This window comes from Coffea arabica, chromosome 1c (genome assembly GCF_036785885.1).
Source record: "Coffea arabica cultivar ET-39 chromosome 1c, Coffea Arabica ET-39 HiFi, whole genome shotgun sequence".
Taxonomy (NCBI): Eukaryota; Viridiplantae; Streptophyta; class Magnoliopsida; order Gentianales; family Rubiaceae; genus Coffea; species Coffea arabica.
Window position 1 is genome coordinate 608,132 of NC_092310.1, and position 26,222 is coordinate 634,353.

Sequence of the window (26,222 nt, forward strand, 5' to 3'; positions counted from 1 at the left end):
AAAATAAATTTTGTGAAAAATGAGGGGGGTCCAAAATCTCAAATGGAATATGCCAAAGTTATAGGGTGTTTAATATATGCAATGACTTGTACTAGACCTGATATTGCATATGCAGTTGGTATATTGAGCAGATATACAAGCAATCCTGGTAGGTTACATTGGCAAGGTGTAACCAGAATTTTAAAGTATTTAAAGGCCACTAAGGACTATGGTATATGTTATACCGGTTATCCTTCAGTTTTAGAAGGATTTTCAGATGCTAGTTGGATCACCAATAAAGATGATCACTCGTCAACAAGTGGTTGGATCTTTATGCTTGGTGGAGGTGCAATATCTTGGGGTTCTAAGAAACAGACTTGTATCACCGATTCAACAATGGCAGCAGAGTTTGTAGCACTTGCTTCGGCCTGTAAAGAAGCTGAATGGCTACGTATTTTACTTTGTGATATACCATTGTGGCCAACACCTTTGTCGCCTATCTCAATCCATTGTGATAGTGCAGCTACACTTGCTAAAGCATATAGTCAAGTGTATAATGGTAAATCAAGACATATCGGTTTGAGACATAGTTATGTCAAAGATTTGATTACAAATGGAGTCATATCAATTGACTTTGTGAGATCAAATGAAAATTTAAGTGATCCTTTGACAAAAGGATTATCAAGAAATTTGGTGTCAAAGACATCGAGGGGAATGGGTTTAAAGTCCAAAATTCTTGATCACTAATGGTGGAACCTCAATTCAACGCTAGATACAACGTCTGGTCCTGAATTCAATGAGTGAAAGTACATCATTCTAGTGGTTGGTGCACTATATGAAGTTTAGTCATCCCAATGTTGAATAGTGCATGTTATTCTCGCCAGTGCAAATGTAAGGATGAGTCATTGGACTCTTAACGAATCTTTAAAGTGCTATCTATGGCGGGGGCACTAAGATGTCGCCTATATGAATGTTGGTTTTCGGCAAACCACAAAGTTAAGGACTTTACTTTGTAAACATTCATGAAAGGATAGTGATACAAGGCCGTAAAATGTATCGTTGAAGAACTTATGGTTGTGCATTGCTCAGTGTGTGATGTGTTTATGAGGTTGGTCCAATGTCCAAGTGGTTCAAAGCTTGTCTACCATCTTGAAGGATTGATTTCAAAGAACCTTCACTAAGATAGTGGTTCAATCGAAAGACACCATTATTTATGCATATGAGTGTCAGATTACTTGGTGACCTTTTAGAAATCCATTTTCTAAATTTTGAAAATGGCGGGGGATTGTTGGAAACTTTTCAAAATTTGTATGATGTACATACATGAAATTAATGTATATTCATTGATTTTTGGTATATGTATAGTATTGTGAATGTTCCTAAAATGTACATTCATTTATGAATGTATTCATGTATATGGGAATTATTGAATGAAAGGATAGATTCATGTTTTGATCTAATGATCATAAGATGCATGAATTAAAGTGCATGAATGTGTACACAATACTTTGAATCTGTTCATACAAGTGTTTAATGAGATCTTTTGTTTCCCAAACAATCTTCCTATATAAAGAGGTCAAGTAGAGAGTGGTTTGCTGCAGAAAATCACTTTCCTACTATCATTACTCTCTCAAAAGCACTCCTTAGTTCACAAAGGGTTTGTCTTGCTTTGTGCAAGAGTTTAAGACAAACAAAACTTCATCTTATCCTAAAGGATATTTGTCCAAGGTTATTGCACTTTATATCGGACAAATAAAGCCTAAAGGAAAGTGATTTCTATCACGATTTGAAGCCAATTCTTGTCACAATATTTGCCAATTCTTTGCTTTTTACCCAACAATCTTTAGGCTTTATTTATACTCTACAATTCTGGTACCTTGAAAGATTTGGCATCCAATATTGTCAAGCTCGAGAGGTTTGATGGAGGGAATTTCATTTGTTGGCAAAAACGTGTTCGTTTCCTTCTCACTGCATTCGAAGTGGTCTATGTTTTGACCACACCAAAACCATTGATCAATCCCGATGAAGAAACTCTTGAAGACATCCGAAACCGTCAGAAATGGGAGAACGACGATGAAATATGTCGTGGTCACATCCTCAATACCATGAGTGACAACCTGTTCGATGTCTACCATTCAATTGCTACTGCCAAGGAACTTTGGGATAGATTGGAGTCCAAGTACATGCAAGAAGATGCTACAAGTAAGAAGTTTCTTGTCTCGTCTTTTAATAATTATAAAATGGTAGATAATAAATCTGTTATGGAGCATTTTAGTGAGATTGAAAGGCTTCTTAATCACTTCACACAACACAATCTACACATGGATAAAGCCATTATTGTTTGCTCTATAATAGATAAGTTACCACCTTCTTGGAAAGATTTCAAAAGAGACCTCAAACATAAGAAAGAGGATATCTCTCTTGAGATTCTTGCTAAATCTCTTCGAGTAGAAGAGGAAACTCGCATGCAAGAAAAGAAGGATAGTCAAATCCTTGAAGAGAACAAAAATTCTACTTCAAAGGTGCATGTGATTGAAGAGAGACAAACTGAAAAGTCTCAAGGAAGCAAGAAGGGCCAACAACCCAAGAATCAATCCAAGAAAAGAAAGAAGGGACAATGCTTCTATTGCAAGAAAGAGGGACACTACAAGTTCGAGTGGAAGATTCTTCAAAACAAGAAGAAGAAGCAAGACAATACTATACATGTACCAAAAATCAATGAATATACATTAATTTCATGTATGTACATCATACAAATTTTGAAAAGTTTCCAACAATTCCCCGACACTTTCAAAATTTAGAAAATAGATTTCAAAAAGGTCACCAATTAATCTGACACTCATATGCATAAATAATGGTGTCTTTCGATTGAACCACTATCTTAGTGAAGGTTCTTTGAAATCAATCCTTCAAGATGGTAGACAAGCTTTGAACCATTTGGACATTGGACCAACCTCATAAACCCATCACACACTGAGCAATGCACAACCATAAATTCTTCAACGATACATTTTACGGCCTTGTATCACTATCCTTTCATGAATGTTTACAAAGTAAAGTCCTTAACTTTGTGGTTTGCCGAAAACCAATAATTCCCATATACATGAATACATTCATAAATGAATGTACATTTTAGAAACATTCACAATACTATACATGTACCAAAAATTAATGAATTTACATTAATTACATGTATGTACATCATACAAATTTTGAAAAGTTTCCAACAATCCCCCGCCATTTTCAAAATTAGAAAATGAATTTCTAAAAGGTCACCAAGTAATCTGACACTCATATGCATAAATAATGGTGTCTTTCGATTGAACCACTATTTTAGTGAAGGTTCTTTGAAATCAATCCTTCAAGATGGTAGACAAGTTTTGAACCACTTGGACATTGGACCAATCTCATAAACACATCACACACTGAGCATTTGTCCGATATAAAGTGCAATACCTTGGACAAATATCCTTCAGGATAAGATGAAGTTTTGTTTGTCTTATACTCTTGCACAAAGCAAGACAAACCCTTTGTGAACTAAGGAGTGCTTTTGAGAGAGTAAGGATAGTAGGAAAGTGATTTTCTGCAGCAAACCACTCTCTACTTGACCTCTTTATATAGGAAGATTGTTTGGGAAACAAAAGATCTCATTAAACACTTGTATGAACAGATTCAAAGTATTGTGTACACATTCATGCACTTTAATTCATGCATCTCATGATCATTAGATCAAAACATGAATCTATCCTTTCATTCAATAATTCCCATATACATGAATACATTCATAAATGAATGTACATTTTAGGAACATTCACAATACTATACATATACCAAAAATCAATAAATATACATTAATTTCATGTATGTACATCATACAAATTTTGAAAAGTTTCCAACAATCCCCCGCCATTTTCAAAATTTAGAAAATGGATTTCTAAAATGAATGTATTCATGTATATGGGAATTATTGAATGAAAGGATAGATTCATGTTTTGATCTAATGATCATGAGATGCATGAATTAAAGTGCATGAATGTGTACACAATACTTTGAATCTATTCATACACAATACTTTGAATCTGTTCATACAAGTGTTTAATGAAATCCTTTGTTTCCCAAACAATCATCCTATATAAAGAGGTCAAGTAGAGAGTGGTTTGCTGCAGAAAATCACTTTCCTACTATCATTACTCTCTCAAAAGCACTCCTTAGTTCACAAAGGGTTTGTCTTGCTTTGTGCAAGAGTTTAAGACAAACAAAACTTCATCTTATCCTAAAGGATATTTGTCCAAGGTTATTGCACTTTATATCGGACAAATAAAGCTTAAAAGAAAGTGATTTCTATCACGATTTGAAGCCAATTCTTGTCACAATATTTGCCAATTCTTTGTTTTTTACCCAACAATCTTTAGGCTTTATTTATACTCTACAATGGCCGGTACCTTGAAAGATTTGGCATCCAATATTGTCAAGCTCGAGAGGTTTGATGGAGGGAATTTCATTCGTTGGCAAAAACGTGTTCGTTTCCTTCTCACTGCACTCAAAGTGGTCTATGTTTTGACCACACCAAAACCATTGATCAATCCCGATGAAGAAACTCTTGAAGACATCCGAAACCGTCAGAAATGGGAGAACGACGATGAAATATGCCGTGGTCACATCCTCAATACCATGAGTGACAACCTGTTCGATGTCTACCATTCAATTGCTACCGCCAAGGAACTTTGGGATCGATTGGAGTCCAAGTACATGCAAGAAGATGCTACAAGTAAGAAGTTTCTTGTCTCGTCTTTTAATAACTATAAAATGGTAGATAATAAGTCTGTTATGGAGCAATTTAGTGAGATTGAAAGGCTTCTTAATCACTTCACACAACACAATCTACACATGGATGAATCCATTATTGTTTGCTCTATAATAGATAAATTACCACCTTCTTGGAAAGATTTCAAAAGAGACCTCAAACATAAGAAAGAGGATATCTCTCTTGAGATTCTTGCTAAATCTCTTCGAGTAGAAGAGGAAATTCGCATGCAAGAAAAGAAGGATAGTCAAATCCTTGAAGAGAACAAAGATTCTATTTCAAAAGTGCATGTGATTGAAGAGAGACAAACTGAAAAGTCTCAAGGAAGCAAGAAGGGCCAACAACCCAAGAATCAATCCAAAAAAAGAAAGAAGGGACAATGCTTCTATTGTAAGAAAGAGGGACACTACAAGTCCGAGTGCAAGATTCTTCAAAACAAGAAGAAGAAGCAAGAGTCTTCCCAAAACACAAGCAAAAATCTTATAGCAATGATATCTGAAATCAATATGATTGAAAATGATTTTGCTTGGTGGGTTGATTCTGGAGCTACGCGACACGTGTGCAACAATAGAACGTTCTTCAAGTCCATGAAACCGGTGGATGAAAGCACCGTTGTTTACATGGGAAATTCTGCTACAATTCCAGTTCAAGGCATTGGAGAAGTAGAATTAAAATTTACTTCCGGAAATGTTGTAACCTTGACAAATGTGTTTTATGTTCCGGAAGTTAGGAAGAACTTGGTGTCGGCTGGGCTGTTAAATAAATTTGGCTTTAGACTTGTGTTTGAGTCTGACAAATTTATTTTGTCTAAAGGTGGTATGTTTGTGGGCAAGGGTTATCTTTGCAATGGGATGTTTAAATTGAATGTACTTGCTATTAGAAATAATAAGAGTGATATTATTTCTGCGTATTTGGTTGAGTCTTCTTTTGAATTGTGGCATAATAGCATTGGTCATGTTAATTACAAAAGAATGCATGAAATGATGAGACTTGATTTGCTGCCATTTTGTGATAAGATTGAAGGAAAATGCAATACATGCATGCTAACGAAAATCACAAGAAATTCGTTTCCTAAAGTTGAAAGATCATCTAAAATCTTGGATCTTATTCATAGTGATGTATGTGATTTGCATGGTACTCCTACTTTGGGTGGTAAAAAGTACTTTGTGACTTTTATTGATGATTATAGTAGATACTGTCATGTTTTCTTGTTACACTCAAAAAGTGAAGCTTTGCAAAAATTTAAGGCATACAAATCAGAAGTTGTACTTCACTGTGAATCCTTTATCAAATGTCTAAGGACAGATAGAGGTGGGGAATATTATGATATTACCTATTTTGAGTCTGTTGGGATAAAACATGAGGTGACTGCTCCTTACACACCACAACAAAATGGTGTAGCCGAAAGGAAAAATCGTGTATTGACCGAAATGGTTAATGCACTTTTGTCAAAATCTGGTTTAAGTCAAGGATTTTGGGGTGAAGCCTTGTTAACGGCTTGTCATATCCTAAATAGAGTTCCTAATAAAAGGAGTTCTATAACCCCTTATGAATTTTGGAATAAAAGAAAGTCCAATCTAAACTATTTGAAAGTTTGGGGTTGTAGAGCTGTCGTAAAACTCCCAGAACCTAAAAAAAGGAAATTGGGAGAAAGAGGTGTGGAGTGTATATTCTTAGGATATGCACAAAATAGCAAAACATATAGGTTCATGGTAATTGAATCTAATGATTCAATTTCGGTTAATACCATAATTGAGTCTAGAGATGCTATTTTTGAAGAGAATAGGTTCACCTCTATAAAAGATGTTATTCCAAAATCAAGTGAATTGACAAAAGATGGTGAAAATGAAACCATCGAATTGAGAAGGAGCAAAAGAGTTAGAAAGTCAAAAGACTTCGGTTCGGACTTTTATATGTATCTAGTTGAAGGAACTAGAGATACAGTGAGCAACCAAATCTCATATTGCTTCAATATTGAGGTTGATCCCAAGACCTATGAAGAAGCAATGAACTCACAAGATGCTCCCTTTTGGAAGGAAGCTATTAATGATGAGATGGACTCAATCATGGGTAATAAAACCTGGAAATTAGTAGACTTACCACCTGGTTCAAAACCAATTGGTTGTAAGTGGATCTTCAAGAAGAAAATGAAGATCGACGGAACTATTGATAAGTTCAAGGCCAGGTTGGTTGCCAAAGGGTTCACACAAAAGTATGGTGTGGACTATTTTGACACATATTCACCAGTAGCTAGAATTGCTACAATTAGAGTGCTACTTGCTATAACTTCTATCCAAAATCTAGTCATTCACCAAATGGATGTTAAAACAGCATTCTTGAATGGTGATTTGGATGAAGAAGTATCTATGGAGCAACCCGAAGGGTTTGTGATACCTGGTCAAGAGCATAAGGTGTGTAAACTTGTAAAGTTTTTATATGGACTAAAACAAGCACCGAAACAATGGCATCAGAAATTTGACCAAGTTATTCTTGCTAGTGGGTTCAAAATAAATGAATCTGATAAATGTATTTATAGCAAGTTTGATGATGGCAAAGGTGTCATAATTTGTTTATATGTTGATGACATGTTGATTTTTGGGACTGACTTGGAACAAGTTGAAGTCACAAAAACTTTGCTTTCAAGCAAATTTGACATGAAAGACATGGGTGAGGCAGATGTCATTCTTGGTATGAGAATCTTCAAATATGATAACAATATAATGTTGTCTCAAACACATTATATTGAAAAGATTCTTAACAAATTCAATCAAAGTGATTGTATTCCAGTCTCAACACCATTGGATCCCAAAATAAATTTTGTGAAAAATGAGGGGGGTCCAAAATCTCAAATGGAATATGCCAAGGTTATAGGGTGTTTAATGTATGCAATGACTTGTACTAGACCTGATATTGCATATGCAGTTGGTATATTGAGCAGATATACAAGCAATCCTGGTAGGTTACATTGGCAAGGTGTAACCAGAATTTTAAAGTATTTAAAGGCCACTAAGGACTATGGTATATGTTATACCGGTTATCCTTCAGTTTTAGAAGGATTTTCAGATGCTAGTTGGATCACCAATAAAGATGATCACTCGTCGACAAGTGGTTGGATCTTTATGCTTGGTGGAGGTGCAATTTCTTGGGGTTCTAAGAAACAGACTTGTATCACCGATTCAACAATGGCAGCAGAGTTTGTAGCACTTGCTTCGGCCTGTAAAGAAGCTGAATGGCTACGTATTTTACTTTGTGATATACCATTGTGGCCAACACCTTTGTCGCCTATCTCAATCCATTGTGATAGTGCAGCTACACTTGCTAAAGCATATAGTCAAGTGTATAATGGTAAATCAAGACATATCGGTTTGAGACATAGTTATGTCAAAGATTTGATTACAAATGGAGTCATATCAATTGACTTTGTGAGATCAAATGAAAATTTAAGTGATCCTTTGACAAAAGGATTATCAAGAAATTTGGTGTCAAAGACATCGAGGGGGATGGGTTTAAAGTCCAAAATTCTTGATCACTAATGGTGGAACCTCAATTCAACGCTAGATACAACGTCTGGTCCTGAATTCAATGAGTGAAAGTACATCATTCTAGTGGTTGGTGCACTATATGAAGTTTAGTCATCCCAATGTTGAATAGTGCATGTTATTCTCGCCAGTGCAAATGTAAGGATGAGTCATTGGACTCTTAACGAATCTTAAAAGTGCTATTTATGGCGGGGGCACTAAGATGTCGCCTATATGAATGTTGGTTTTCGGCAAACCACAAAGTTAAGGACTTTACTTTGTAAACATTCATGAAAGGATAGTGATACAAGGCCGTAAAATGTATCGTTGAAGAACTTATGGTTGTGCATTGCTCAGTGTGTGATGTGTTTATGAGGTTGGTCCAATGTCCAAGTGGTTCAAAGCTTGTCTACCATCTTGAAGGATTGATTTCAAAGAACCTTCACTAACATAGTGGTTCAATCAAAAGACACCATTATTTATGCATATGAGTGTCAGATTACTTGGTGACCTTTTAGAAATCCATTTTCTAAATTTTGAAAATGGCGGGGGATTGTTGGAAACTTTTCAAAATTTGTATGATGTACATACATGAAATTAATGTATATTCATTGATTTTTGGTATATGTATAGTATTGTGAATGTTCCTAAAATGTACATTCATTTATGAATGTATTCATTTATATGGGAATTATTGAATGAAAGGATAGATTCATGTTTTGATCTAATGATCATGAGATGCATGAATTAAAGTGCATGAATGTGTACACAATACTTTGAATCTGTTCATACAAGTGTTTAATGAGATCTTTTGTTTCCCAAACAATCTTCCTATATAAAGAGGTCAAGTAGAGAGTGGTTTGCTGCAGAAAATCACTTTCCTACTATCATTACTCTCTCAAAAGCACTCCTTAGTTCACAAAGGGTTTGTCTTGCTTTGTGCAAGAGTTTAAGACAAACAAAACTTCATCTTATCCTAAAGGATATTTGTCCAAGGTTATTGCACTTTATATCGGACAAATAAAGCTTAAAAGAAAGTGATTTCTATCACGATTTGAAGCCAATTCTTGTCACAATATTTGCCAATGTGTACACAATACTTTGAATCTGTTCATACAAGTGTTTAATGAGATCTTTTGTTTCCCAAACAATCTTCCTATATAAAGAGGTCAAGTAGAGAGTGGTTTGCTGCAGAAAATCACTTTCCTACTATCCTTACTCTCTCAAAAGCACTCCTTAGTTCACAAAGGGTTTGTCTTGCTTTGTGCAAGAGTATAAGACAAACAAAACTTTATCTTATCCTGAAGGATATTTGTCCAAGGTATTGCACTTTATATCGGACAAATAAAGCCTAAAGGAAAGTATATGGGAATTATTGAATGAAAGGATAGATTCATGTTTTGATCTAATGATCATGAGATGCATGAATTAAAGTGCATGAATGTGTACACAATAATTTGAATCTGTTCATACAAGTGTTTAATGAGATCTTTTGTTTCCCAAACAATCTTCCTATATAAAGAGGTCAAGTAGAGAGTGGTTTGCTGTAGAAAATCACTTTCCTACTATCCTTACTCTCTCAAAAGCACTCCTTAGTTCACAAAGGGTTTGTCTTGCTTTGTGCAAGAGTATAAGACAAACAAAACTTCATCTTATCCTGAAGGATATTTGTCCAAGGTATTGCACTTTATATCGGACAAATAAAGCCTAAAGGAAAGTATATGGGAATTATTGAATGAAAGGAAGCAAAGAATTGGCAAATATTGTGACAAGAATTGGCTTCAAATCGTGATAGAAATCACTTTCCTTTAGGCTTTATTTGTCCGATATAAAGTGCAATAACCTTGGACAAATATCCTTTAGGATAAGATGAAGTTTTGTTTGTCTTAAACTCTTGCACAAAGCAAGACAAACCCTTTGTGAACTAAGGAGTGCTTTTGAGAGAGTAATGATAGTAGGAAAGTGATTTTCTGCAGCAAACCACTCTCTACTTGACCTCTTTATATAGGAAGATTGTTTGGGAAACAAAGGATCTCATTAAACACTTGTATGAACAGATTCAAAGTATTGTGTATGAATAGATTCAAAGTATTGTGTACACATTCATGCACTTTAATTCATGCATCTCATGATCATTAGATCAAAACATGAATCTATCCTTTCATTCAATAATTCCCATATACATGAATACATTCATATTTTGAAGCAGAGCATCTTGATAGGAGGGATTACTATGAAGCATATAACGGGTGATAAGCATGGTTCAAAGTCATGGTCGCGGCTCGGACCGTTCCACATCAGTCTCGGCATATCGGTCACGGTCACGGTCTCGGTGAGATGCAAATTTTGAAGTATTTAATATTCTAAAAATTATAAACAATATTCAAAAATATGCTAAACAAAAATAATTAAAAAATTAGTAAAATAAAATCTGTAAAATATAAATTTGCAAGCTGACTCGGGCAGATCCGGCCGAGACTATCCGTATCAGAGACTTCTCAATCGAGTTCTCGACGAGTCAAATATCTCGGAATCATCTCGTCTTGGTATCATATCGGAGGGGTCGTTTCACTAACGACTCGGCCGAGTCGTCTCGGTCTCAGCTGAGACTTTGAACCATGCTTGTGGGTGATAAGTGGTATAGATGGGTTGCCTGTGCTGATGATTATCATTCATCGGAATTAATTGGAGAATATCTTCAAGAGAAGGCAGATTTGAAGACTATTGCTGATATTAAAGCAGAAGTGAAGCAAATAACTTCACGGCTTATTGACAATCTTACCAAGGAAATACAAGATAACAGCAGGTCCCTCAGGGTTTGTGAGCGTAAATACAATGAAAGTATTATACTGTCATTCGATTTGATGACTTGAAAGGATGAGATGGATCGATTCCATAATGAAGGTGTGTACTCATTCCTCACATCCAGAGAATGATATCTTTAGTTGTTAAATGATTTGATGCAGTGTTTTTTGCTTTCACTCTTTTCACAAGTGACAATATCTGCATTGATTTTCCCTCACTTCTTCCATTTCACATGAATCAGAGATAGAAAGATGCTGGATAGCATGCCAATCAGTTGAAAAGGTATCTTCAGAGGATGCAGCTAGAGGCATGGAAACAAAAGCTGATTGAGCGTAAGAAAGAATTGGAGAAATGGGAGGCTCAGAATGAAATAGAGAGGCAAAAACTTGAACTACAGAACAAAGTGGTACATATCTGAACATACCATTGAACGTATGCAATACTAGAATATGGAACTGCAAGCAGAAAAAGAGAGCAACAATCAACAGAGGAATAGCATTCCAGCAGTTGAAATATAAACCACTCAAATCAAAAGCTAAAAGATTTCGCAACCTAATGAAATTGTTAGCCTTGTTTTGTTGTTTGATAGATGAAACTTGATACTCCTGTACCCTTCATCTTTTGAGTTATTCAACAAGGATATATGTTATGTTCCAGTTGCTGAACAGTTTCTGTAGTTAAGCGGTTCCCATATCTATGAACTTCTGTCAAAACTGGTAATCAATTTAGAAAACAGATATTTGTCTGCTGTGTCATGATATGCGACTAAACTAGCTGGAAAATGTGAAGAGAGCTGCACGTTTGTTCAATAACTACTTGTAAAACTGAAAGAGTCTCCTATATGTTTTAGGTCATTTGTAATTCACACAAGCTGAAGTCCTTTGAGACGTGATTGGACCATTGTCTCCTCGATTCTTGATTTACTGACTAGCAAATCATTGGTAAAGCTGCTGCAGCAAGTCTATAATCTTAAATTACCTGAGACAACTTCATTTTAACACTTACACTTTTTAGTTGAAGTCTTCGTAGTAGATGTTGTCAAAGAATAAACAAGATTTGTTCATTCAGACTGATTGACGAATTTAATCCTTTAATATGCCCCAAGCTTGCATCAAAACTATGTTAGACAAGTTTGCCTTAATACAGTCGTAAATTTCTCCTCTGATGGAATGCTGATCTCATATTAAACTAAAGCACATTATATGGTTGATCAAATACAACTCAAGTCTTGACATTTAACTCATTATAATCTCGCCTTGGAATAGATTAAGAAGATATTAAATGCCTTTCACTTCCTTGTACCGGATCAAATCCTCAATATTCCACCTTCACTCCAAAAAGCCAACAGGATCAAGTTCTTGGTGAGGGATCAATTGTGATGTGACAACAGTCTTAAAAACAGAACCAGGTGGTGGAAGTTTACATTGTTAGTTTGCAGATGACGGAAATGCTATAATCTGCTGGTCCTTGAAAGACTTCCCATGTCTTTGGCTTTCTGGCGGAGAACAAATTTTTGTATTTTTCCTGTTGAAGTTTTTGGCAATTCCCTAAAAACAACAGTTCGTGGAGCCATATAATGTGGCAAATGATCACGGCAATACTTGATAATTTCATCTGCATTTGCATTACAATCATCCTTCAATTTGACAAATGCACAAGGTGTTTCACCCCAATAATCATCTGGTCTTCCAACAACTGCAGCTTCCAGAACTGCGGGATGGCTATAAATCACAGATTCCACCTCAATCGAGCTAATATTCTCCCCTCCTGAGATGATAATGTCTTTGGATCGATCTTTTAATTCTATGTATCCATCAGGGTGTCTCACCCCCACGTCCCCACTTCGAAACCATCCACCTTTAAAAGCATCAACTGTTGCTTTACTATCCTTAAAGTATCCATTCATGACGGTGTTGCCTTTGAACATCACCTCACCCCTTGTTTTTGTGTCCGGTGGTATGCTTTGCATTGTTTCTGGATCTTTAATATCGAGTTCTTCCATGCCAAGGTGGTGCAACCCTTGACGAGCCTTGACCTTGGCCTGTGCATCAGGTGGTAGTGAATTCCACTCGGGTTTCCAAGTGCAAACTGTTCCAGGACCATATGTTTCGGTCAAGCCATAGGAATGAGTAACATTGAATCCCAGCTCCTCCATCTTGAAAAGTACATGAGGAGGAGGGGGGGCAGCGCCTGTCATCACTATCACTTTTCCTAGAAGCAGTCTCCGATCAACAGACGGTGCATTAATTATCATATTTAATACTGTAGGTGCACCACCCATGTGGCTCACTTGGTGCTTAGCTATGCACTCAAAAATACCTTTTGCAGTTACATTTCTTAGAGCTGCAACGGCCCAAGTAAGGCACCAGCCATTGCAATGGAACATTGGAACAGTCCACAAATAAACAGGCATGGATGGCATTTCGTTTAAAAGAGCAGCAGCCAGAGAATTGAGGTAGGCTCCTCTGTGACTGTAGACAACACCTTTGGGGCTTGATGTTGTACCTGAAGTGTAATTCAAAGCAATAGGATCCCACTTATCATGTGGCCTTATAACCTCAAAGTCTGGTCTTCCTGATGCCAAGAAAGATTCGTACTCTAAATTGTCATTATTGAAATACATGTCACTAACCCTGGAAGATGAGCTAGCTTGGTCAGGAATCACAACTAATTTAGGCGTCTTGCTGCTTGTCTTTAGTAGAATTCCTAATGCCCCTTCTGCAATATGAAGTAACTGATAATCAACAAAAATGACTTTTGCACCTGAGTGTTTTAGCAATGTCGACACCATTGCTGAATCATGACGTATATTGAGAGTACAGAGAACTGCTCCTGCCATTGGAACTCCAAAGTGCAGCTCGTAGATTGCAGGAATATTTGGGGCCAGGACAGCGACCTACACATGTAATCAAAAGCTTAAATACAAGGTATCAGAAGAGACACATCACATCAGGTGGTTTAGACAAGAGAACACAGTCTTCTGTTGCATATCCACGCAAACTGTTTGACTTGTAATCCATGAAATACAGGGAAATCTATGAAAGGAAAGAAAAGTTTTAAGGTTCTGAGGTAGTTCATGTTTTTCAGCTACACTTGACGAGTTCTAGTGTGCTCTGTGTATAACTTGACAATATTTTAGGGAGAAATGTGGAGGAGTCCATTCAATAGGCCATGGACAAGTTGGATTCAAAGTTTCAAACTTTTCATAAAGCTCAAGCCCTCTGGTCTAGCTAATTCAGTGTACCTATATCTTAGGAAACTCAACCTTACTTTCAAATTTAAGCATGTGACAAGACTTGATTTAGAAGATCTTCTAGGCACTCAATGTTCTATATCAAAACGTTTACTTTTAGCCTCATCACAAACCAGCAGAAATATTTTCAGCCAGCAGAAGTATTACTTCCAGCTCATCAAGTCCTCTATCAGAAGTATCATTAACCAGCAGATGGAATTTCTGGTATACTTATCAAGAAAGGAACCTCATCATTGTACCATAACTGAACAGCAAGACATAGCTAGACTGCAGGATTCAAAGAACTTTGCCAAAACATTCCAATGGTTAAAGCACACAGATATTAGCACCAGAGATGCTTTGATAGGGTACAATTTGTTAGTAATTTTATTATTAATTTTCCCTTTTATCCCTGATAAATATTGTGTTAATTGCTGATATTTACTCATATTTGGTATCTGGACTTAATTTCAGGAATGAAGCAGAAAACTACCAAAAAGGAGGGATTTTATGAAAAATATGGAGACTTCTAAGGGCTTCAATTCTTGGGCCCTTGAATTGGTGGGGACCACAAGCTAATGAAAGGCATTGAGTCATTTGGGCTCTTCAAAGAAAGTTACGTAGAAAGACTTGGAACAAGAAGTACTTTGGAGGCTTTGTCCACATGTGTGGGGACCACCTAGATAGCCCTTAGTCATCTTTCTTTTGTTGGTTAAATAGGGATAACGTAGAGAGCAGATCCTCTGTCCAATATTTTGTGTCCAATTTCCTGTCCAATGTGAAACTACGTAGTTTCACTTATTATATCTGCTGATGTGACAACTAAAAATAGGTGGCTGTTTGGCTGCCTTATACTTTTTTTTCTTTTTTCTTTTTTGGGTTTCTTTTGTTTACACAACAAATTCCCATCTTTTTTAAATATTCTTTTGTATTTGAAATCTTTAATACTTTGTTTTAAAAAAATGAGAATTGTAACAAAGTTATGTAAACAAAGGAAACCCAAAAAAGAAGAAAGAAAAGAAGTAGAAGGCAGTCAAACAGCCACCTATTTTTAGTTGTCACATCAGCAGATATAATAAGTGAAACTACGTAGTTTTACATTGGACAGGAAATTGGACACAAAATATTGGACAGAGGATCTGCTCTAACGTAGGGGAGGAAAGGGACATCTCTAGTTTTTAGTCTTTTAGGGTAGCTTTAGTTTTTCTTTCTTCTGACTGGCTTCTGACACACGCCAGGTGTTCGACAAAATTCCCCAACGGGAAAAACATCTTTTATTCCTTGCTTTCTAGTAAAAAAACGCTATGCCTTTGCAATCCATTAATTCGTGTGATGATTTAATTATGCGGCGTGGCTAAGTCTTCCATCTAGTCAAGGGTCAACTCGACGGCGCAGTCCCGAAAATCTGTGAAATCTAATTAGTTTTCACGCGTTCCTTAATTTATTAATATTTGCACGTTGTCTGCTTGAATTTTCATGGGATTATTTTATTAATTGGATGTCAAGGGCCCGATGTTCAATGTGATTTATTAATCTCGTGCCAATTTAGTCAATTAAATCCGTAATTGTTTGATTGATTAATATTAGTGGCAACTGGTGTATTTACACATTAGGGGAACGTGCGATCTAATTTAAATAACCCTCGTAGCGTGTTATTGATTAGGGCTAGGTTTTTCTGGTTATTAATGCAATTGGAAAATTAATTCCTACGGTCGTATCTAGGAGTACTTCTCTGGTTAGGGGTGATCAATGGTCGTACCTTGGTCATCTATAAATTAAGGAAAAATTGGTCATTAGAGTTCATCGATGGCTATAACTAGCCTATTTATAAATTAAGTGAACCTCTCTTGCATCAATGATCGGATAAATGGACTGTGCCTGAGTAGTTGTATCCTTGGCTAGAATTTATTTATTCTTGATTTAATTCCTGCTTTACTTGTGCTAGTTATTTATTTATTCTTAGTTGAATTGTTTAATTGTTTTTTTAGTTTTACTCCAGTGAAATCCCCCCTTACCAATTGAAATTTAAAAGAGACGAATATCTCCAGTCCCTGAGGAGACGACCCTACTTGCCACTGTCTACTATTTAGTAATCTTTGTCAACTAATTGATTCTGGTATATCGGATTAAGCAAACTCTTCGGGAACATGGTGAATCAAGTAACCCATTGCATACCTAGAGTCCCTGCTCCAGTACCTAGGATTAATTATTGGCTGCTTTTAGTGGTAGTTAGGTTCTATATTTATTATTGCACAGGTTCGGCACCTGTCAATTTTTGGCGCCGTTGCCGGGGACTGGCGTTATTATTTGTTTCTTTTTAAATTCATTTTTTGTCCTAATTTTCTGGTTTTCTTCTAGTGTATGTCTCGATCTTCTCGTACAAGTGATTTGATTTTTGACCCTGAGATAGAGAAGACCGCGCGTAGAACGAGAAAGGAAACCAGACAGCTCAGAGAAGAGCACTCCAGTGCTACATCTCAGAGACCCGAGTCAGAAGTTGAACCAACAGATTCGTTTGGTAACACTTCGAGTGACTCTGACCAGGAGGAAGGCACCATGGCTAATGCACGAACATTAAGGGAGTTGGCTGCTCCTGATTTAACTCAACAGCCTTTATGCATTACTTTCCCGAGTTTGAGTGATAACACTTCATTTGAATTGAAATCAGGTCTAATTCATCTTTTACCTTCTTTTCATGGCTTACCAGGTGAGGAGCCGTATAAGCATCTGCAGGAGTTTGATGTCGTGTGCAATAGTATGAAACCCCCGGGAATCACAGAAGAGCAGATAAAAATGAGGGCGTTCCCCTTCTCCTTGAAAGATTCTGCGAAGGACTGGCTGTACTACCTGTCACCAGGTAGCATCACCACGTGGGACCAATTGAAGAAAAAAATTTTGGATAAATATTTTCCTGCGTCCAAGGCTGCAAGTCTAAGGAAAGAAATTTGTGGGATCAAGCAGCATCCAGGGGAGTCAATCTATGAGTATTGGGAACGGTTCAAGAACTTGTTGCACAGGTGCCCCCAACACCAAATAAGTGAGCAGTTGATCATACAGTATTTTTATGAGGGGCTCCTTTTCAGAGACAGGAGCATAATTGATGCTGCAAGTGGAGGGGCGCTGGTGAACAAAACCCCTCAGGAAGCACGGGAGCTAATAGAGGGGATGGCAGAAAATTCACAACAATTTGGTACGAGAAAGGATATTCCAATACGCAGGGTGAATGAGGTAGAGACACCCTCTATGCAGCAGCAGCAAACTGAGTTGACCGCGTTTGTTAGGCAACTGGCTATGAGAAATGCATCACAAGCCAGGGTATGCGGGATTTGCACTGGTATAGGTCACTCTGCAGACATGTGCCCAATGATTCAGGAAGAAACTGTGGAGCAAGTGAACATGGCTGGTTACGCGCCCGCGCCAAGGAATCAATATGACCCATATTCGAACACCTACAATCCTGGTTGGAGGGACCACCCCAACCTCAGTTATGGAGGGAACAGGCAGTCCAATTTCGTACCAAATAAACAACCAGGGTACCAGCAGCAATACCAACCCCGACCACCTCCGCCCCCAAGCTCTGGTCCATCTTTGGAGGAGATGATGAAACAGATGATGGCAACCATTACACAAAATCAGCAAAGGACGGAAGCAACCATTACGCAAAATCAGCAAAGGACGGACTCCGAAATGCAGGCAATAAGAAATCAAATAAGTCAAATGGCCACAAAAATCAACCGTTTGGAGTCCCAAGTAAATGGAAGATTGCCATCCCAACCTGAACTGAACCTGAAGAACGTAAGTGCAATGACTTTAAGGAGCGGGAAGGAAATTCAGGGGCCTGAACCTATGATCCCTAAGGATAAGGATGAGGAAAAGATTGAAAATGAACTTGAGAGGGAGGACAGCAATGGTGCAGATCTAAAGGTACTTCCAGACCCAATAATTACAGTTAAAACTAATCCCCCTCCATTTCCTTGCAGGTTGGAAAAATCGAAGAAGCAGGACAAGGAGAAAGAGATCCTGGAGGTGTTTCGCAAGGTAGAGATCAATATCCCCCTACTAGACGCCATCAAGCAAGTGCCGAAGTATACAAAATTTCTGAGGGACCTATGTGTCAATCGAAGGAGGCTGAGGGGAGATGAAAGAGTCATTGTTGGGGAGAATGTGTCAGCAGTTCTCCAAAGAAAGCTACCACCAAAGTGTGGGGATCCAGGTAGGTTTACTGTCCCATGCAAGATAGGTAATACTCTGATTAGAAATACCTTGCTGGACTTAGGAGCATCGATCAACGTAATGCCAAAATCTATGTATGCTTCTCTGAATCTCGGTCCATTAAAAGAAACCGAGATAATAATTCAATTTGTTGACAGAACAAATGCATACCCTGATGGGTTGGTCGAGGATGTGCTGGTTAAAGTTAATGAATTGATATTCCCGGCTGACTTTTATGTACTTGACATGGATGATGATAATTCCCCTGACCCCTCACCTTTGCTACTAGGTAGACCCTTTTTGAGCACAGCACAGACAAAAATTGACGTTAATAAGGGTACATTGTCCATGGAATTTGATGGAGAACTAGTCCACTTTAATATTTTCGATACAATAGAACATCCTGTTAACTCTCACCCTGTGTTTGCTATTCATGCTATTAATCCCTCTGTGCAAGAATTTTCTGAGTTTGCTTGTAGGGATAAATTCAAACTTATTGAGAACAAGTATAAGGGGATGAAAGCACTGTATGAGGTGAAAAGGAGTAGAAAACTCAGAAAGGAGGTTGCCCTTAAAGGCTATTTGGATCCTGGAGGAGGGCTACCCATTTCCAGGAAAATTGAGTTACACCCAGATTGAAGAGTGGTGTTCAATGTCTAGCCAAAGACGTTAAAGAAAGGCGCTTTTGGGAGGCAACCCAAATATTGATTTTATTGTTTTTAGTGTTTCATTTCTTTCACTTTGTCGTTTCCTCGTTGGGTAGTATCAGTATTAATATTGCCTTCACTGCAATCAGGAAGTGAGATCTTGGCGTGCCCACGCGGTGTTGGTGTCTCCTGAGATCAGAGGACGAAGGCCAATCTTGGCGTGCCCACGCGGTGTTTGTGCCTCCTGAGATCAGAGGACGAAGACCAATCTTGGCGTGCCCACGCGGTGTTTGTGTCTCCTGAGCTCCGTCTGCAGCCCGCAAGTGGCCAGCTCGTGGCCAAGGCCCGCGCGCCGCCTGCCGCTACCACCAGCGCGCCGCGCCTGCACCAGCTCGCTCCACCTCAGCCACCACCTCACGAGCTCGCCAAGCTCCGCGCGCAGCCCAGTCGCCCTCGCGCGCGGCCCTCTCAATCAGCTTCACCTGCGCACGCATCTCCTCCACTGCCGCTGCTGTCCAGCGCCACCACTGCCCTCACGCGCCTCTCTCCCTCTCTCTCCAGAGGACTACGCCCTCGCTGCCCCCTCTTCGCTGCGACGCCAGGCCGCGCGCCATCTCCTCCTCCTCGCAGACAGCCGCGCGTCACCACCTGTCCCAATTGACAGGTGGAGGTATTGTACACCCTTCTCCTATTAGTATCAATTACTGGAATTTCTGGTTGGATAGAAGGGGGTGTTGATTTGGGTAATTTCTATGGTAATTTTAGACAGATTTGGGCTTCATTGACTACTAGGGAATTTTGTGGCGCTATATATATATTTTTTAGTCGATTACTTCTGTTGCTGGATTTGCTAGCTCTTTGGGTTAATTGCTGATTTTAGTAACCTTTTTGGGGTAATAGACTGTCCATTTAGGGACAGTGACGCCGGTTTTAGGTCCACGTGTGTTTGATTCATATATTTGGTGTCCAATTGTGGGTGAATTGCTGCGATTGCTGGTTAAATTTGGGGGCGCCCGTGACGCTTATATCTGCTTATTGGGGGCGCCCGTGACGCTTATATTTGCTTATTGGGGGCGCCCGTGACGCTTATATTTGCTACTCGGTTGGTTTGATTTGTCTGTTGGTCACCATGGTGAAGTCTCGATCTTCTTCTAAGTCTAGGACCCCTAGGACCCCTCAACCCCCTCCACCCCAGCATTCCATTCCCGCCTCTGACCCCTCGCACGATCCTTCCTCCTCTGGGAGGCGGGCTCGTCTTGGGCGACAAAGAGGCGTCCATATCTCTGACCCTGCACATTTTGGGGGTCATTTGGACTTCACCAGGGCAGCCGACAAGCGGCGCTATGAAGCGGCTTGTGAACGACGGATTATTCCTTATTGTTATCGGGACGCCGCCACCTTGGGCCTTCTAAATATTAGCGTCCCCTTCCACGATTTGATTGAGGCCATAGGGTGGCTCCCCTATTCTCGTATTACTGACCTCCCAGCCTTTGTTGAGTTAGTTAGGGAATTCTATGCCACATTTGAATTCAACCTTCCCACTGGTTACACAGTTTCCACCCCTGATGTCATCCGTTTCCGTTTAATGGGTCAGGAGTTCCACCTTTCCATAACTGACTTCAACCTTGCCCTTGGTTTCATTGATCATGCCTATGCTGAGTCTAGGGAGTATGCCGAGAGTGCCTGTGACTATGTCCAGCCGTTTTTCTCCCGCTATCGCTTTATTTGGGATGAGATGTCCGTAGACAGGGATAACTATGACCCTCGTCTATCTAAGGGTTCTTATCTGAAGGACCCGGCCTCTCGCTATATCCACCATTTTTTGGCTTACAGTTTCTCGAGTAGGCGAGATAGTTCGGGCATTCTGTCTAAGCCTGAATTTTTCTTTATATGGTGCATGCATAACAATATTAAGGTTAACATTGGGTGTTGGCTCGCTTCTCAGTTCAAGTCCATTTTGCCTAAAAAGAAGCGCCCCTTGATTCTTGGGTCTTACATTATTCACTTGGCTATTAATTTGCATGTACTTGATATTTCTAACCATAACTTGCATATAGCCTGTCAAATGGAGCCTTTGGATATCCCGTGCTTAGAGAAAATGGGCTTAGTTCGGGAGGGCGCCAATGGTTGGGAGGTAGTTCCCCCGGGTCCGCTACGCCCTCCCCCTCGGTCATCTTTTGCCCGAGCTTCCACTGAGGGCGGCAAGCCTGGCCCATCGTCCTCCGCTCCACCCCCTCCCGGCCCAATGACCGAAGAATGGCACCATCTCCGAAACACGGTTGAGCGGCTTGAGATGCGGTAGAAACACATGGACGTTAACGTGCACAATATGGCGCAGAATCTAGCGGCTTTTATGCAGCAAGTCGGGTTCCCTCCTCAGTTTCCGCCTAACCCTCCCTTGTCTTGACGACTTCAGAGAAGTACCGTTGCCCCGCCCCTTTTTCTGCTATTGTATTTTCACATTGAGGGCAATGTGTGACTTAAGTGTGGGGGGGTCAGTTTGGGTGCTAGTTATTCCCAGTTCTCGTTTCTTTATTATTTTTCCTCTTGTTTTCTGTTTAGGTGTTGTTCCTTTATCCCTTTTGGGTGTCTTTCCCTTGCTTCTATCTTGGTGAATATTTTTGGCAGCTCACTTTTTCTTGTTAGTTGTGGTTTGTACTATGAGTTGAGTTACAGTGGCAAGTAAGAGCATGTTGTCTTGGTGAATATTTTGAGTTTAACGACTTGGTGCAATTTATGGCTGACTTGTTTAGGCAATATAAATATTTTGCTGGCATTGTTGTGTAGATTGGTCTCCTGTTTACCTTAGTTCTCCATATTTGGGACATGACGCAGGCTATGATCAGTAATTACTTGATATTTTGGTGTTTATTGGTGAATAACGTATGGCTATACTCCGCTAGTGTCGCCACCCAGTAACCGGGAGTTTTCACCACAAGTGTCGGCTCTCGCGTCAAAAAGTGGCGATATCTATGAGTAAGTGGTCCTGGAGCTGTGAAAAGTTGAGTAACTGGGCTCTTTCATCTAAAAATGTCAGAGTTCATGTCAAAAGACTTGAATAGCTTGGGACTTAGCCTTATTCGTGCAATAAAAAAAAAGAGAAGAAAACGGAAAAGAAAAAAAAAAGAAAGAAAGACAAAATCAGATGTGGACAATGTGTGAGTTTATGATCATATTGGCCTGCCGATCCTTGGTTCGTAATGTTGAGATTTCGGTTGCCAGTTGACTTAATTACTGACTGTTGCTAGTTAATATTTGGATTCCCTAAGCGAATTAGCTATGAATTGGACAGGTCTATGAACTTAGGAGTTAACCGGGAGAGATATGTCTTGACACTTAGTCACTAGATCTTGATTTTGGGTATAAGCACAGCTGGCTATGATAATGTGAAAGCTAGCCATTGTTGAGTTGAATTTTCCCCATGCTTGAGGGCAAGCATGATTCAGGTGTGAGGGGAATTGATAGGGTACAATTTGTTAATAATTTTATTATTAATTTTCCCTTTTATCCCTGATAAATATTGTGTTAATTACTGATATTTACTCATATTTGGTATCTGGACTTAATTTCAGGAATGAAGCAAAAAATTACCAAAAAGGAGGGACTTTATGGAAAATATGGAGACTTCTAAGGGGTTCAATTCTTGGGCCCTTGAATTGGTGGGGACCACAAGCTAGTGAAAGGCATTGAGTCATTTGGGCTCTTCAAAGAAAGTTACGTAAAAAGACTTGGAACAAGAATTACTTTGGAGGCTTTGTCCACATGTGTGGGGACCACCTAGATAGCCCTTAGTCATCTTTCTTTTGTTGGTTAAATAGGGATAACGTAGGGGAGGAAAGGGACATCTCTAGTTTTTAGTCTTTTAGGGTAGCTTTAGTTTTTCCTTCTTCTGACTGGCCTCTGACACACGCCAGGTGTTCGACAAAATTTCCCAACGAGAAAAACATCTTTTATTCCTTGCTTTCTAGTAAAAAACGCTATGCCTTTGCAATCCATTAATTCGTGTGATGATTTAATTATGCGGCGTGGCTAAGTCTTCCATCTAGTCAAGGGTCAACTCGACGGCGCAGTCCCGAAAATCTGTGAGATCTAATTAGTTTTCACGCGTTTCTTAATTTATTAATATTTGCACGTTGTCTGCTTGAATTTTCATGGGATTATTTTATTAATTGGATGTCAAGGGCCCGATGTTCAATGTGATTTATTAATCTCGTGCCAATTTAGTCAATTAAATCCGTAATTGTTTGATTGATTAATATTAGTGGCAACTGGTGTGTTTACACATTAGGGGAACGTGCGATCTAATTTAAATAACCCTCGTAGCGTGTTATTGATTAGGGCTAGGTTTTTCTGGTTATTAATGCAATTGGAAAATTAATTCCTACGGTCGTATCTAGGAGTACTTCTCTGGTTAGGGGTGATCAATGGTCGTACCTTGGTCATCTATAAATTAAGGAAAAATTGGTCATTAGAGTTCATCGATGGCTATAACTAGCCTATTTATAAATTAAGTGAACCTCTCTTGCATCAATGATCGGATAAATGGACTGTGCCTGAGTAGTTGTATCTTTGGCTAGAATTTATTTATTCTTGATTTAATTCCTGCTTTACTTGTGCTAGTTATTTATTTATTCTTAGTTGAATTGTTTAATTGTTTTTTTAGTTTTACTCCAGTGAAATCCCCCCTTACCAATTGAAATTTAAAAGAGACGAATATCTCCAGTCCCTGAGGAGACGATCCTACTTGCCACTGTCTACTATTTAGTAATCTTTGTCAACTAATTGATTCTGGTATATCGGATTAAGCAAACTCTTCGGGAACATGGTGAATCAAGTAACCCATTGCACACCTAGAGTCCCTGCTCCAGTACCTAAGATTAATTATTGGCTGCTTTTAGTGGTAGCTAGATTCTATATTTATTATTGCACAGGTTCGACACCTGTCATGCTTGAAGCTACATTCAAACTTGAAAAAGCACCTGAAATTCAGATATCAAGATTAGACCTATTCAAATACAAAAGGTCAACATTTTTGTAGCGTACTTGCTAGGAAAGTAGTTTTCGACAAACTCTGTCGTAAATGGCTGCTGAGAAACCAAAATTGACCCTCAAATGCACAATTCCATAAGTTAGCAATTTCATAGTGATATCTTTACTATAATGCTCCAGACACTCAAAAGCTTCTTGATAGGTTAGCATGTCTTTTACAGGTTTCAAGTAATCTGGTTCCATTAGGTGCCAAATTCCCCTTCCCCCACCATATCCATGCGACCTTTCTTTTTTTTTTTTAACAAAATAAAAAAGAAAAAGGTTGAAAGAATTTAGAGTTGGGTAACAGCAATAAATTGCATAATTAAACCTCCGACTACTACAAAGTCACTGAATTGAGGCATGAAAATGACCCACCAAAAAAATATATATAAGGGGCAGTTGGTCCCTTGTCGGCTCATTGAAATGGAATCAATCTATAGTAATGATGTCAATGCATGTCTATTCAACAACCCGTGCAATGATTGATAGAGACAAAAAATACCCAGATGATATCATTCCAAACAAAGGCAGAAATCATTTTTAACATTCCAACTAGCTCCCAACAACCAAGTAATCAGAAGAAAATTACAATCCCAAAAAAAAAAAAAAGATTCAATCGTGATAATTAACCAACAACAGAACAAATTGAAGGACTTTTAATTACAGAACAAATTGAAGCATAGAAATTAAAGAAAACAAAACGAACTGGACAAGAAGAAAATGCAGGTAAATTGTGAATAACAAAGAAAGCCCAGAAAATTCAAGGATTAAATGGGAACTTACAACATCATGACGGGAGATTCCGAGGGAGTGAAGAGCAGAAGCGAGTCTGGCGCATCTGTCACGAGTTTCTGCCCAAGTGAACTTTAAATCGCCATGCACTACTGAAATCCTGTCTCTGTATACAATTGCCGAACGCTCCAAGAAATTTATGGGCGTCAGAGGTACATAATTTGCTGAGCATTTGACAGTACCCTCCATTGATGATTCTATCCTTTTATCTGAAAATCCAAAAGAGCGCTTCTACTATCAACGGGAAAGTAGATAAGAGAGGTTGTTTTCCGGTTGAAACTTGGGCGATGGATTGTGCAGTATCGTTGAAGTCTGCTACAAATAAATGGACCTTTCCTTGCGTGGGGTGTGAATTTACCGAATGAGGCCTTTGTTGACTCAGCTTCATTGTTTGTCAGCAGATTTATTTGCTTTTTCACATGATTAATTTCTAGTTTTATCTGTGTTTTTGCCTTTTTGGCCTATTGGTGAGACTGCGTGCGGGTCTCTGCCTATCTTTGTATAACCTACTCTATCCTAATCTAGGGGAAGGGGAGCCTAAGGAAGCAGTTGTAGAGGCTAGTGGATATACAGACCCAACTAGACCAAGGGAGTACTATGGCACAACCTTTAGATTTTTTTCGCTGTTGATGAGGTTTGAACCCTCACCAACAGCCCAAAGAGGGACTGAAGTCCCTCCCTGGTGGCCACTGAGCCATTGGCCCAGTGGTTGTGCGGGTCTCTTTTTTTTTTTTCAGAAACGATAGATTAATTTATTTCTACGAATAGAGAAAATACAATATATGAGCAAGGGCTCAAGTTCTGGTTTACAAAGGTGTACTGAGACACCGAGGATGAACGAACTCCTCATCAAAATAGATGTGCGTTGCTTGCTTACTCAGTTCATAACTGAGTGTATTAGTACTAACATTACTAGGCAGGCAAACAAATGAGCATGTCCTAAACATTAAGCTGAGATAAGTGATGCACTCGAGATGGCCTGCTATAAGAAAGTTGCTTGGACTTTGGCAGCGTATCATCTTTAAAATGTGGTTGCATGAAATATGAACCTGTATGTTTTGCAAGTCCCGTTCCTTTAGCTTACACAGAGCCAGTTGTATCGCCACCAAGTTGTCCAGCACAGACGATCCAGTACTTCTTTCTCTGAGCATCCACCCTACCCCAAGCTGGTTGTGCGGGTCTCTGCCTATCGATCATTTGGA

General features: G+C 38.9%; 1 protein-coding gene and 1 non-coding gene across 3 annotated transcripts; both read right to left on the bottom strand.

Annotated features, from left to right (window-relative positions):
* Window positions 1-12,259: 12,259 nt before the first annotated feature.
* LOC113733721 (butanoate--CoA ligase AAE1-like) lies at window positions 12,260-25,367 on the bottom strand. Of its 2 annotated transcripts, XM_072057282.1 has the most exons (3): window positions 25,012-25,367; window positions 13,870-14,002; window positions 12,260-13,611 (listed from the first exon to the last, which is right to left on the bottom strand). In XM_072057282.1, the coding sequence occupies exons 1-3, from the start codon at window positions 25,207-25,209 to the stop codon at window positions 12,557-12,559; spliced, it is 1,386 nt and encodes a 461-aa protein (XP_071913383.1). In that variant the 5' UTR covers window positions 25,210-25,367; the 3' UTR covers window positions 12,260-12,556. The 2 variants fall into 2 exon arrangements, with proteins under 2 accessions (XP_071913383.1, XP_071912975.1); XM_072056874.1 differs by having other exon boundaries at window positions 12,260-14,002; window positions 25,012-25,365.
* On the bottom strand, window positions 17,267-17,373 carry LOC113743951 (small nucleolar RNA R71). Its single transcript, XR_003461243.1, has one exon. It is a non-coding gene; the product is annotated as a small nucleolar RNA R71 (small nucleolar RNA).
* Window positions 25,368-26,222: the final 855 nt, after the last annotated feature.

Bases quoted from the DNA above. Each gene is read 5' to 3' on its own strand.
- LOC113733721 (XM_072056874.1), bottom strand. From the start codon at position 25,209: ATGGAGGGTACTGTCAAATGCTCAGCAAATTATGTACCTCTGACGCCC. The intron at 14,003-25,011 runs GTAAGTTCCCAT...TTACATGTGTAG, and splicing joins GAATCTCCCGTCATGATGTT to GTCGCTGTCCTGGCCCCAAA.